The sequence below is a fragment of the Eschrichtius robustus genome, chromosome 2 (genome assembly GCF_028021215.1).
Source record: "Eschrichtius robustus isolate mEscRob2 chromosome 2, mEscRob2.pri, whole genome shotgun sequence".
Taxonomy (NCBI): Eukaryota; Metazoa; Chordata; class Mammalia; order Artiodactyla; family Eschrichtiidae; genus Eschrichtius; species Eschrichtius robustus.
This window is the reverse complement of record NC_090825.1, coordinates 30,462,721-30,477,441: the sequence shown is the minus strand read 5'-3', so window position 1 is coordinate 30,477,441 and position 14,721 is coordinate 30,462,721. Positions and strand designations below refer to the sequence as shown.

General features: G+C 37.7%; 1 protein-coding gene across 9 annotated transcripts in view; it reads left to right on the top strand.

Annotated features, from left to right (window-relative positions):
- Nucleotides 1–14,721, top strand: part of CPLANE1 (ciliogenesis and planar polarity effector complex subunit 1) — a 129,853-nt gene that overhangs the window by 55,540 nt on the left and 59,592 nt on the right. For 8 of the 9 annotated variants that reach the window (XR_011073066.1, XM_068535253.1, XM_068535248.1 and 5 more), the window contains 8 exons: nucleotides 169–246; nucleotides 1,637–1,829; nucleotides 5,530–5,823; nucleotides 6,003–6,770; nucleotides 8,015–8,181; nucleotides 9,269–9,401; nucleotides 10,265–10,319; nucleotides 13,555–13,659. Coding sequence is in view for 8 of the 9 variants with exons in the window: in XM_068535253.1 (XP_068391354.1) it covers nucleotides 169–246; nucleotides 1,637–1,829; nucleotides 5,530–5,823; nucleotides 6,003–6,770; nucleotides 8,015–8,181; nucleotides 9,269–9,401; nucleotides 10,265–10,319; nucleotides 13,555–13,659 (1,793 nt within the window). In the remaining variant the exon portion in view is untranslated. The remainder of the gene's footprint in view (nucleotides 1–168; nucleotides 247–1,636; nucleotides 1,830–5,529; nucleotides 5,824–6,002; nucleotides 6,771–8,014; nucleotides 8,182–9,268; nucleotides 9,402–10,264; nucleotides 10,320–13,554; nucleotides 13,660–14,721) is intronic. The other variant, XM_068535250.1, reaches the window with a different exon arrangement.

Here is a 14,721-nt window from a genome sequence, read left to right as displayed (position 1 = left end):
CTGTTACTATTGCTATAGAGACAGATGTAAATAGATTGTAATTATGAGCTAAGCATTACAGAAGATTAGAGGATGTTTAGACTCTTAGATCGTGGAGCATTAGATCACCTGGACCTTAGATAATGCTTAGATAATGCTTCCTAATTGATTATCAATCTTTAATTATAGTATGATCGAAGGCTTTATAGATCCGGAACACATCACTCCTCATTCATTTTGTGTAGATACAAGTTCAGAAGTTTCTAGGTAAGAATTTTTGCATACTGCACCATATTGATATAATTACAAATAGATAAGAGAATGAAATGATGCCTACTGTACCATTTTGAAATAATTACTAACATCTTGACCAAAAACTAAGAGAGTAAAAGATTTTCCTCTAACAGTTGTGTTTTAAAGACATGCAGGAACTATTTTAGAACAAGTCTTTTCTGGAAAAAGAAGTAGTGGATATATTATTGAAAGATGTTGTTCTTGCTCATTTTCAGCCTCTAGCAAATTTCTAATAGCATATGAAATGCTTCTAATTCTCTCATAGAAGAGAGTCATCCAGTTGTCTTCTGAATTTCTTTTACAGAAGTTGAACAGTGTGTTTAGTGTTTACAAATCGTGTTGAAATAGGAGAATGATATAGCACAAATTTGCTTTAAAAAAATTCTCCAGTATTAGAATTTATCTCCTTGTTACTTGTTAAAAGCAAAGGCCAATAAAGTTGTCTTAAAATAGGCAAGTCAGTTGTAATGCCTGTTTTTTATGGATTTCCCAAATATAGTTTTGTTATTGAAGATGTGAGATGCTTGACAAAAGGCAAATATTATTGCTGAAAGGGAATTAATGTAAATCCAAATAAATCTAAACACAATTTAATGTGTTATTTTCTTTTTAGAGACAATGATCAGTTTATTTGACATGATAGTGCCTGTTCCTTAATTTAGGTTATGAAATTGATTTGCTTGTACAACATTGAGTCCCTTCTATGTTTTAAGGAATCATCCCTAAACAATCATTTTATAAAACAAAACTTACTTTGATTTTTAACTTTTATTTCTAAATAAGCATTTTTGTTAGGGTTTAATTATTAATATCAACTCTCTGATTTGTTTGGAAATGAAATGTTCACAATAGTGTTGTTTCACATTTAATGAAGAACAGGAGTTTGCTCTGTCCATGTTAGAATTAAACATTTTTTTAACCCATACTTTCCACAGTTTTCTTAAATCCATTCCGGATCATTAAATTTAGTCCAAGAAATATATTCCTAACCCAAATTACGTACTCTGTACACCTAATCAGAATGATTGCACAGGTCTCAAACTCAGATGCCTGCAGGGACCAGGCAAGTAAAATGAACGTGAGAACTGTCCTGGGTTGTAACACCATAGGGAGGGGACCATGGCTAACTAGACATTACATGTCCCTTAATTACAGCATTTGGATGAATAACTGTGCTGATGACAAATGTGTCTGGGGGTTGAGGGATAGAGTGAGATCGGCTTTAGGGTTTAAATTTCCTGAAAACTTCCAGAAAGCTTTTAAAGTAGAATAAAAAAGTAGGATCAAAATACTCAGCTCATAGACATCTAATTTGTTTCTTTCTTGATTAATGTGTGTTTTTTATTTATATGCTTCCACATAGTGCACGGATCTCTGCATGTAAAGATACATCTTCCTCAGCTCCACCTTTGGTATCAAATAGAGTCACTGTTGCTTCACAAACACCTGGGCCAACAGCTCAGCCAACCCAGAGAAATGAACCCAGGGCTCAGTTATCACATTATTCCGATTCTGTTAGGCAAATGCTCCAAGATGAAATGTTTAAATTAGTTCAGGTAAGCACATCTTCATATAAACAAGTAAGTCTACACATGATATATATGTAAGGTTTTAAAATATGAACAAACTTCCAGAGACGGACAAGTTAAAATTAAATTGCAGGGGGCTTCCCTGGTGGCGCAGTGGTTGAGAATCTGCCTGCTAATGCAGGGGACACGGGTTCGCGCCCTGGTCTGGGAAGATCCCACATGCCGCGGAGCAACTAGGCCCGTGAGCCACAACTACTGAGCCTGCGCGTCTGGAGCCTGTGCTCCGCAACAAGAGAGGCCGCGATAGTGAGAGGCCCGCGCACCGCGATGAAGAGTGGCCCCCGCTTGCCACAACTAGAGAAAGCCCTAGCACAGAAACGAAGACCCAACATAGCAATCAATCAATCAATAAATAAATCTTTAAAAAAAAAATTAAATTGCAGGGCTTCTCTGCTTTGGGCACTCTTGCTTTCTTATTCAGAAGTCCTAACTCTAGGGACTAGAGTCTAGGCTGAGTTCCCTACTTCTGATGATGACTTTTTTTTTACTGAGCTCTTGGGGATGCAGAGCTGCTCACAAAAGTGAGGTGGGGGATAATCAAACCAGACCAGCGGCCCCTGCTCAAAGGTGCCCAAAGTTTATTTTCTAACACAGCCTGTCACATCACATTTATCATCCCCAAACCAAATGTTGGCTTGGTTTGAAATTGTCAGCTGCATTTTAAAGTATTGTTCACTTTGCCTTCCATCATCTTTTTCTCACCTGGTTATCCTTTCCTCTGTCTACCAACAATTTTTAAATATTTCCCTTTTCTATTTTATTCCTTAAATATTAATTTCCCTCAGATCTTCTCTTCTCTTCATGTGTTCTACGTTCACTTTCATATCCTTTTTTTTTTAATCGTACAATTTTCTTTTTTATTTATTTATTTTATTTTTTGCTGCGTTAGGTCTTCGTTGCTGTGCGTGGGTTTTCTCTAGTTGCAGTGAGCAGGGGCTACTCTTCGTTGCAGTGCGTGGGCTTCTCATTGCAGTGGCTTCTCTTGTTGCGGAGCATGGGCTCTAGGCACATGGGCTTCAGTAGCTGTGGCACGTGGGCTCAGTGGTTGTGGCTTGTGGGCTCTAGAGCGCAGGCTCAGTAGTTGTGGCGCATGGGCTTAGTTGCTCTGCGGCATGTGGCATCTTCGTGGACCAGGGCGTGAACCCATGTCCCCTGCACTGACAGGCAGATTCTTAACCACTGCGCCACCCTGGAAGCCCTCATATCCTTTTATGTGATGCAGTATACCATTTTTATATGGATAATTCTGGGCACTAATTTTGTGAGTTTTTCAAATATGTGTACAGATTTTTATAAATACGACTCTTTCGTAATTAACTCATGTACAGCCTCATCCTGTATAGTTTAACACTGAATGCGCCTGTGTGGTGCCTGGGCCCACAGCCAGGCTTGTGTGGCATTCCCATGACTTCGTGACTGATTGGTGTCTTCCCATGTGGACTGTGGCCTGGCCAGAGACCCTCACACATCCCACTGTGGGGCAGCCAGGACTGTTCCCATTCTCCTGGCATGCCGATACTCCTCCTCATGCCCTGCCCACACCCCTCCTCCAATAGAGACCTATGCCCTCCGCGACAGCTCCCCATGTGCTGTTGCTGGGATGTTTATACTAAAAAAAAAAAAATCTTTGAACTATGGGTCCTGATGGGAATACTTTTTCAGCATGTCCCACTGTCCCATGGAACTTATTGAAACTGATTTTATTCTTATTCTTCTGAGTCTCTTCTTTCCCTTTTCTATTTACTAGCATGACCTATTTTACCTGCCTAAAGTTTTAGAAGCATTTGTCAAACTTGTTTTTTGGATTACCTAGGGACTTTGCTGGTCACTGCCTTGTATATTTAACAAATTCTCCAGATAATTCTGGAGAAGATTAAGAATCACTGTCTTAGAGAGTCATCTTTACCTTCTTTCACTATGCATATCCAGTGTTTTACTATGCCCTCTTGACTCTTTTGCCCACATTGTATGTCAGTACAGTTACTTGCTATTTCTATAGTGGTAGCCAACCTTAGGTTCTTAGAACTTCATACTTCCATTGTCTCATATATGCATTTCTGAGACATTCTTCCCCAGATACTGTTTTAATACTCTTATTTGCCTGCTTTAAAATCTTCAGTAAATTTCAGGCACAAATTTGTATACTATATGATATCAATCATGTTTTAAAAATACAAAGAATGGAACTTCCCTGGTGGCTCAGTGTTTAGGCATCTGCCTGCCAATGCAGGGGACACGGGTTCGAGCCCTGATCTGGGAAGATCCTGCATGCTGCAGAGCAACTAAGCCCATGCGCCACAACTACTGAGCCTGCGCTCTAGAGCCCATGAGCCACAACTGCTGAGCCCACGTGCCACAACTACTGAAGCCCATGTGCCTAGAGCCCATGCTCCGCAACAAGAGAAGACACCACAGTGAGAAGCATGCGCACCGCAATGAAGAGTAGTCCTCACTCACCGCAACTAGAGAAAGCCCACAGCAACGAAGACCCAAAGCAGCCAAAAATAAATAAATAAATAAATAAGTAATAAAAAAATAAAAATATGAAGAATGAAAGGATATCCACTAAAAAATGCTAATACTAGTTATCTTTGGGAATAAGATTATGAATCATTTTTATTTTCTCTTTTGTCCTTTTTTTTCCTGTAGTAAGCATATATTTCTTTTGTAATTGAAGGAAACCTACATTTTTTTTTAAACCCGCAGTGTTTCCTTATTGGCTTGTTTTAAGAAGTGCAAATTCCTCTGTTGGGCTTGAAAGACCCCCATGGACAGCTTTTATCTTCCCTCTTTTCCCACCATACTCTCACAAGTCTAGTGGTTCTCAAAGTGTGGGCCCTGAACCATTAGCATCAGCATCACTTAGATATTAGGAATACAGATTCTCAGGCTGCCATCCCAGACCTACTGGAATCAAACTCTGGGGATGGGGCTCAACAAAGAGTGCTTTTAGAAGTCCTACAGGTGGCTCTGATGCATGCTACAGTTTGGGAACCACTGTACTAACCTCTCTTCTCATTAGCTATAAATGTCCTGCTCCATCTAAGCCAGTGTACATGCCAGTGGTTCCCAAGCTTTTCTGCACGTTGAAATCACCTAGTCATCTTAAAAAATACTAATCCTGGCTCCCATCCCCCGGATACTCTGATTTTATTGGTATAGGGTGTCACCTGGCCATTGGGATTTTTTAAATGCCCTCAAGTGATTCTGTCATTCAAGGTTTTTCAGCCACAGTGCATACCTTTGCCTTTCACTCGGTCAGCCCTTCCACAGGAATTCCTCTCTCTTCACCTGTTGCTAATCTTTGCTTTTTTCTTTCCTGAAAACCTGGTCACAACACACCCATTTTAGGAATTCTTTAATTATCCTCACCCACTCCATCAGACCACTCCTTTATGATCCCAAGGATGTTTATGTAAACTGCTTTACAGATAGTCCCAAGTCTCACTAGGAGTTCATATTCCTAGTTGACAGCTCCTTGAGGACAGGAAGCTATTCTTCTTTTCTTAAATCTTTCCCAGCTCTGCTTTCTATTCAGCATTTATGGGTCCAGCAGATACTAAGGTGGAAGTATGACTATTCTGGAATACTCAGATAATTGTTGTTGCTTCTTTAAGTTCTTTTCATTATATTTTAAGATGTTTCTTTTATTTTTATTTTATCCTAGCTGCAACAGATCAACTTCATGAGCCTAATGCAAATAGTAGGATCATCCTTTGCTAACCTCCCGGATATACATCAACTTCTACAGCAGTCTCAGTCTGTGCATTTGGTGGGAAGCCAAGGATCAAACCCCACAAGAGGGAGTAATGATGTTGAAGACAGCAGTAGAAATCTGAAGGAGAGATTTTTCGTTAAACCACAACCCATGGGAGAGCACGTCAGAGAGCCTGGCAAGAACAGCCCACACTGCCATAAAGAAATTGTACAATCTGATGAAAATAATATTGGAAGTTTACAGGTAATGCATTTTAAAATACCATTAAAGTTGTCCTAGTAGTTCAGTTGTTGGTTATTTGAGTAAATAATTTATTTAGTAGTTATTATATTCCACCTCCTCCAAAACATATTGAACATCATTTAACAAGTAGGAGTTCGTAATATATTTTAATCTTACATAATATTTTTTTTATCTTCCAGAATGTTCCACATGGGAGTGTTCCTTTTTGTCAGTTAGAAGGCCAAACCCAGAATAGAGGACAAACTCCAGCATCTCAGAGCTTACCAACCACTTCATTGTCTCCAGCTCCTGCTGGAAATACTCACCTCCACCTTTTGTCCACGTCTTCTGCCATTCTGAAGACACCTAAACTTATCCCCACTGCAAAAACTTTCAGACCTGGTGATGGTTTTCCTTTGCTTCAATTTCAGCCCAAGCCTGAATGTAAGCCCCTTTCCTTCCATACAGAAAGAGTTCCTCAAGTTCCCTTCAGTCCTCCGCCACAGCCAAGAGTGGCTTGGGGATTATCTGATTTCTTCCAGCCTCCTTTGCCAAAGAGAGCAATGGATACTACTTCAATGTCCCATTTGAATTTGAGCCAGTATAATACTGAAGTCATAAAAAAAGCAGTTGAGCAGAAGAAATGGGCAGAAACAATAATTACAGAAATCCCTAAGCGTGTGAACTTGGATCAGTATGTTGGACAAGAAAACTTGACACCTCAGCAGGACTCTGCAACATTTATAAAACCAGAAAAACTGTTTGATGTTAAGGCAGGGGCCTTTGAGATATCTCCTCAGAATTCTTTTGGACTCCCATTATTGCACTTGCAACTTAAACCTCCTGTATTCTCCTCTGCCTCAAGAGCATCAGTTACAGTTCCATCAATACCTATTAGAACTGTAGCAGAAGAAAGCAAATACCCAAGACTATCACTACTTCATTCATGTCTATCCCAAGAAAATATGGTAATGATTTTTGCAGAGTGATACAAAAGCACAGTCCTGCCTTTTTCATACCGTAAATATACACTCAGTGAAAAGCTCTAACACACTTCTTTTTAAAGAAATAATGCTTCTGTTATTGAAAATAACATACAAAATTTGGTTTAAAACAATATTGGAGTACCTTAAAGGTTTTAGGTCTTCTTCCGTGTATCAGTACCAGAGTTTTCTAGACTCTTTCAAAAAGATGTTTCTGAGATTCTGCTCAGAGAAGAAATAAGAAGTAGAATAAAATGACCAGTGTTCTTGTTTGTGTGTGTGTGTGTGTGTGTCTGTCTGTCTGTCTGTCTGTCTGTCTGTCTGTCTAGAGAGAGAGCATTGTTTGGGGTTCCTAGCAATTGTGATACGATTCCCTTCAAATCTACTACAGGTTAAAATTGTGAAATTTAGACCCAGATTTATAAGTATTTTTACATATTAAAAAATTGTATCTTCTTAAAATACTTTAAACACAAAGATTAAATCTTTATAAACCCGCCAAATCGTCTTTAAAGTTGTAACCTTTGATTTATGAAATTAAGATTGTTTAGGTTCTAGTTTTGTAAGTCAGTCTAGTTGAGTAATTGAGTAATTCATTCTCTGGTACACTTTCAAGATTTGAAAATGGTGCTGGGAAAAGAAATGGTCATCCCTTAGAAAAAGTACTTATCGTGCCTTCCTTTCTTCTGAACGTATTATGAACAAAAAAGAAAGGATTAAAGGAATGGAAAAGTAGACATTTTGGGAAGGTTCTAAAGAAATTTTTTTAATTAGAGAATAGTATAATGAACCCCCAAGTTACCATCACCCAGCATCAGTGGTTATCAACATATTGCTAATCTGTTCCATCCATAATCTCCACCCCTGTGCATGCTCTCTATTCCAAAGAATTTTAAATCAAAGCTAGACATTATATAACTTCATTTATAATTTTTTAAGAAGGAAGATTTTTAATATGAAAAAGAAATTAAGAAGATGAGGACTTTTAACATAATTTCTGAAATAAAATGTCCAGTTGAAATTTTCAGGAAATGATTTCTAAAATCATTTGTACTTTAAGATCTGGGTACTCGTCTTACCAGTCCAAATCAGTTTGTTTTCTTTGATATGTTCTATCTCTTGCACATCTTAGTTTAATTTAAACCAATGTTTTTCTCAATTTTTTATTAACATATTGCCTAATTGAGGTTTGTAATTTTAAATGACTATGCTTTGTTTCTTTCTTATAGTACCAAAACCCACAACTTATTCCACTTGAAAACCTTATTGCATTTAAACAAACGCAACAGAAATTAACACATAATTTATTTGAACAAGGCGATTCTGGACACCTCCAGCTTCTACAGGTCAAAATAGAATCATCTGAATTGAGACAAGGAAAGGACAGTAAAAAAAGGCAAGTTTTAAGTGAAATTTTATTTGAGCATATACCTGCAAACATACCTGCAAGTTTATTATTAGTGACAATAATATAGTTATAAGACAGAAGTTATCTGGTTCAACCTCCCAGCCTTACACAATTGCATATTCAGTTTCCTTGTCAAGTGTCATGCATTTGAACACACCTTGTGATGAGAAAAATTCCTATAATGTGAGAAACAATACTATTATTTTTTGCATTTTATTAAGGAATTCTTTCCTGGCATTCATAGGCTAGAGGTTTCTTTTTACATTTTTCTCTAACAGGATGAGCAGTCATCTTTTGCAGCACAAATATTTGATATCATGAAATCTTCCATATACTGTCCAATACACTGAAGTAACGTTCATTGTTATTCATCTTACCATATCCTCCAGACTCTTACAGGAAGCAGTGATGTGAATTGTTTCAGGGCACTAAGAAATGCGCATGTAAAAAGCAAGGCTGTGACTTCTAATGAAGAGCATTTATAATGTTTTACTCATAATGGATGTTCAAAACATGTATTAACTGGTAGATTATTACTTAGTCTAGAAAATACTTCAAAAATTTCACATTTATCAGACCCTAAAATCTACTACCAGTGCTCTCTTTCCAGAAATGGTCTTTCCTTCCATCTTTTCCAGGTAAACCCTCTTCAAAGTAAGTTTTCCGCTTAACTTTTTGGGCTCTCCTTCCTCCTTGCTGAGGTGACTGAGTTTGCCTAACTTCTTCAGATAGGTGAATGGAGGTGTCCAGTAGGGTTTCTGGGGCCAGCTTAGAATCTGCAGAAAAGAGAATTTGAAAATTACCTAAAAGGTGTAACTCTAACCTGGGACTCTAGTGACTAACACAGAAAAGTCAGTTCCGTAGTAGAGGAACTAGAAATAACTTTCATGTGTCCCTGACTTCTGCTTATATTTGCTTGTATTCTAGCAGAATATCTTGCTAATTTAATTAAATGGCACTGAAAATAATTTATTGACAAAATTTTGATAACTGTCCCACTGCATAGCATGATACAAATGAAAAACTGATGTTACTAAAATAGTAAAAATATATTTTACACTATTGTTTTTAATAGACAAAGACGACGAGCTGAAAAAGAGCTGCAAGAAAAAAGATCAGAGAAACTAAGGAGAAAACCAAGTGTGACTTTCCAACCAGAGGATTTCATCATTAATGATAATGATTCAGAAATAGTTATGAAACCCAAGGTATAGAAAAACTATAATACATTCTTCCCTGGTCTGCATGTACTCAGAGTTTGGAATGTCTGTGGTTTATCTAGTCGTCTGATTGCTGGAAGCTTCTGATCGTGACTAGGAGAATCTTAACATCATTAAGCACATAAATCTCTGCTGCATCCCTCTGTGCAACGGTAGACAAACAGTTGTGAATGTGAAAAGGAACTTGTTGGTAAATCAAAAACTGTAGTTTAGAGCATCTGCTTGTGTGACTTATATTTGAAATCACTCCGCCTTTTTTCTATGACATCTTAATGCGTATCATACATTATTTGGGTTTCTCCTATGATAGTTTCACCTAACTCTTTTAGGTGCCTCTAGGATTTCCCAAACATAAGTTTGTTATGCAACCTATATTTTATATCAGATCTTTGCAAACATTCCTTCTCAATTTGGTGACTGTTTACCTGTATTTGCAACAAGAGTTTAAATAAACAGAAATAATTTTGTTTACTTGAATCTTAGCACCCTTTTTTCAGTAAGTCCTCAAGAACATGTCTAGAGGCACTTAGTAAAATGTTGAGTCCATGAACAGTTTGGATATTATTTGTGAGTTAAAGCTAGTCTTGCAGGAGAGAATTGCATATTGTAATTTAGTAACTGCATTAAATTGGTAATCCTCTTTTTTATTGTTTGACTTGTGAATTTCGTAAGCACCTTTGTGGAGTTACTTTGATAGAGTAAATAATTTGATAGAATAAATATTTCTAGAGTTATAGGATTTTAAACTATACCTAAAAAATCGACATTTCTCATAGCTATTGAATATTTTTTTTCAAAATAATGACTGTCTTTGAATTAATCATAACTTGATCATTTGGGGATTCATTTAGGAGCAACAAGAACATCATGGTTCCCAGCCTTTGGAAGACTTTGACATTCCTTTTGGTATGTATATGCATGATTAATGTCATGTCTCCATTCAGAGTTAAAATCAGTTTTCTAAAAATATGTAGATACCTACCCACTTCCCAGGGATACTGGGAAAAGCGGAAATGTTTATGTAAGTGTTGTATGTTGTGAGCACTGTTAAAATGTTAGTTATGATATATGAAAAAAAAAATGTAGATAAAAATGAGAGCAAATTATTTTCATGTTATCTTTGACAGGATGGTGTGTATGTGTGTATGTATGTGTATGTGTTTGTTTTGATGTGTTATCCGTTAGAGCAGTGGTTGACAAAGTATGGCCCACAGACCAGATCTGGATTACACCTGTTTTTGTGAATCAAGTTTTATTGAAACACAGGCATGCCCATTTATTTACACATTGTCTATGACAGCTTTCACATTGCAGCAGGTTCCATTTGTTGCAAAAGGGACCATATGGTTCACAAAGCCTAAAATATTTATCATCTGGCCCTTTACAGAGTTTACCAACCCCTATAGTAGAGCAATGCAATTAATTAGAATCTCAAATAATATATTGATATATAAGGCCTAAAAGGAAATTATTGGAGAACACGCCTGGAGTCAAATTAATCATAGAAAATACATGTACAATAAAGTAAAGGAATCAGTTCAGAAAAAAGAACTTGTTTATAGATAGTAAATTCTTTTCTTTCTTGAATTGGTCAATTCATTTCTTGCCACTGAAGTACATGTTCCCCAAGCCTTTCTCTTCAGTATTTTTCACACGTATACACACAGACACTCTTGTGCCTCTGCAACCATTCACTTTCATGACTTCAGCTCTTAAATTTTTTTGGTGACATTCAAATATACACCTTCCGTCCCTCATCTTTCTTTTCTACTTTCCCCTTAAATTCAACATGTTCACGGGAGTTCTTTGGTGGCCTAGTGGTTAGGATTCTGGGCTTTCACTGTGGTGGCCCCGGGTTCAATTCCTAGTCAGGGAACTGAGATCCCACAAGCTGTGTGGCGTGGCCAAAGCAAAAACAAAAAAACACATGTCCACATTTTAAACTGGCATTTTCCTATTAGTGATATCACCACTCATTTGATTGGACAAGATTTTTACCTTGGAAGTCACCCCTGATTTATCCCTCACGTCTGTTACCCCATTCCTTCACTTAATCCTTGACCTGGTGCTCCTTCCCTTTCTCGGTGCCACGACCCAGCATCAGGCCTCTGCATGCTGAGCAGTTGTCTCCTCACTGACCTGCTTAGCTTCTGTTTCTCAGCTTCTTAATCCGTCTGGTGTTCTTCTTTTCCATTCACTTGTCTTAAAGCCATTTTCTTTTTCATTCTTGATAACATTCTTTCTCTTCACAAAGGTGGTACATATTCACTGGAGAAAATTTAGAAAATGCAAGTAGAAAATAAGACCAATATTAAAATCTCCCATAATCCTTCTGTCTAGAGATAACCAGTGTTAATATTCTTCTAGGGTTTATTTTCTGAATATCGCTACTCATGTATATCTATAAATATATGTATGTGTATATATATATATAAAAAGAATACCTCCTCTACTTGTTTAATAACTTACTTGTTTTTACATACTATTATTAAGGTATATATCTTCCCATTTTACTAGATATTCTTCTACAATGTCATTTAAAATGACTGCGTAGTACTCCAGTGAATGTATATTGTGTCATTCCAAACGACAACAGTTCTCCAATTCTGTGACATCTACTGGGTGTCCTGTAATTCAATTCCATTCTAACAGTAATAACCTAGAGTTAGCACAGACCCCAGAGGTTAAGGAATCAGTCCCAAAAGACTCCCTATTTCCTTTAGACACCAGCTGCAAATGGGGTCCCCCAACACCTGCATTTTTGTCTGGTCAAATATAAATTCAGGGATTCTCATGACACTCCCCCCCCTCACCAGGTTTACTAATTCTCTAGAACAACTCTAGAACTCAGAAAAGCACTTTATTTGTGATTACAGTTTCATTATAAAGGATACAACTCAGGAACAGCCAAATGGGAGAGAGGCATAGGGCAAGGTATGGGGTTTGAGGACACAGAGCTCCCATACCCTTTCTGGGTGCACCAACTCCCAGCACATCCACTTAATCATCAACCTAGAAGCCCCCTTAGCCTCGTTGTCTCAGGGTTTTTACTGAAATTTCATTACATAGGCATGATTGATTACATCATTGGCCATTGGTGATTGAACTCCAGCTGCTCTCCCTTCCATGGATGTGGGGGTAAGGCGGGGCTGATAGTTGGTTCCTCTGGTGACCAGCACCCATCCTGAAACTATCTAGGGGCCTGCCAGGAGTCATTAGCCTAAACTCAGATATGATCAAAAGGGGCTCATTATGAATAACAAAACATACTCCTACCACTCAGGAAAATCCAAGGGTGTAAGGAATTTTGTTCCTGGAACCAAGGACAAAGACCAAATATAAATATTTTTTATTATACTACCAAGTGCCATCATTGATACTCTTTTATTCTACTTAGACTCCCTGGGTACTCTCCCAGGAAAATCCACATCTAAACCCAAACTCCCATAATAGTCTTTGGGCTTTGATTCTACTTCCTGCTGAATGTTTCCTCCAGGGTGGAAATTACCTCAGGTACAGCATGTGCCGCCTGAATTCGTTATCCCTTCCCTACCAACTGGTTTGTTCTTCTGTGTTCTCTATCTCCATTTGTGTCACTACCAACTTAACATCAAAACACACATTATTCTGAGTTCTGCTTTCCCCTTCCCCCTCTCAACCAGTCAGTAGCCAGTTCTTGCCTAGTTTACTATCGTTGTAATTCTTAAATTTATCCTCTCTCCTCTGTTCCTCACCATTACTAGGTACTTACTTGAACTGCTGCAGCAGCCTCATCTATCTGATTGCCTTACTTTAATTTTATCCACTCAAATTTATTTTCCACACACTGGCTGGGGTGGTTACTCTAGAACATCAGTCTGACCATATCATTTCCCTGCTCAATAACTTCTACTGGATCTTCATCAGCCAGAAGAATAGGTTTCTAGCCTGGGCATACAGAGTCCTTCACAATTTTGGTTTTAATTCTACTGACCTGCCTGTGAGGGTCAACTTAGATACCACTTCACTCAGAAAGTCCATTTTGGTAACACCTTGACACTGAATTCCTCACCTCCCTTGAGTTAGGTACTCTGCTTCTGGGCTCCTGGTAATATGTTGGCTTCTCAATGATTGCTTCCAATGTTTTGTTGTTATATTTAAGAAAAGCTCCAGGATGATGTTAATACTTCAGCTGGATTGCATTTCATGGCCTCTGTAAAAAAGAAAGCTAAAGAATGTCAGGATGCAAGTACAAATACAGACCCAGGTAAAATGCTATTTCACTTTAATTTTTAAAATTCATCATATTTTGCAATATTTAATATATATCAACTTTTTTTTCAAAACAGTGATTTAAAGGGAATTTAAAATTATGTGATAGGGACTTCCCTGGTGGTCCAGTGGTTAAGACTCCACGCTACCAATGCAGGGGGCCCGGGTTCGATCCCTGGTCATGGAACTAGATCCCGGATGCCTCAACTAAAAGATCCTGCATGCCACAACTAAAGATCCCTCATTCCACAACTAAAGGTCCTGCACATGGCAATGAAGATTCCGCATGCTGCAACTAAGACCCAGCACAGCCAAATAAATAAATAAATATTTAAGTAAAAAATAAATAGATAAAATTATGTGATATTAGTTACTCATCCCAGCTTCTTGTCCCCAGCCCTGGTATCTACTTTACAAATTTTAAACTAAAATTAAATTTGAAATTGAATTTATGATAACTTTATTAAAACGTAATAGGTATTTGTTTAAAAATGCCATGGACTACATCCTAAATCAGTAGAAATAATATATATATATATATTTTAAAATTTTTTATTTTTTGGCCGCGCCATGCGGCATGTAGGATCTTAGTTCCCTGACCAAGGATTGAACCACACCACCTGCATTGGAAGAGCAGAGTCTTAACCACTGGACCGCCAGGGAAGTCCTGGTAGAAATAATATTTTGAATTTGGGTTCTCTGTGCCATAATTGACTTTACTAGAATTTCATGCCTAAGATTGAGAGGCCTGAAGCTGTGGCTGCTGAAGTTAAGTTAGGAAGAGAAGGACTAGATTGGGTTTAGTGTGGGAAGAATATATGTAACTGTGTCCAAAAATAGAGGAAATAAATGTTGGAGGAGCTATTATTTGGAATTTTGCCTGACAGACTTCTTCATTAATGTAATGAATGAATGTATTAGGTGGTTTCCAGTATTTTTCTCCTATAAATGATGCTTCAGTGAGTAACTTCTTGCATAGAGCCTTTTTTGTTGTCGTTGTTCATCACTATGATTTAGCTAACTCTTTTATCCTTTACCAATCCAATAGATTTTTAAA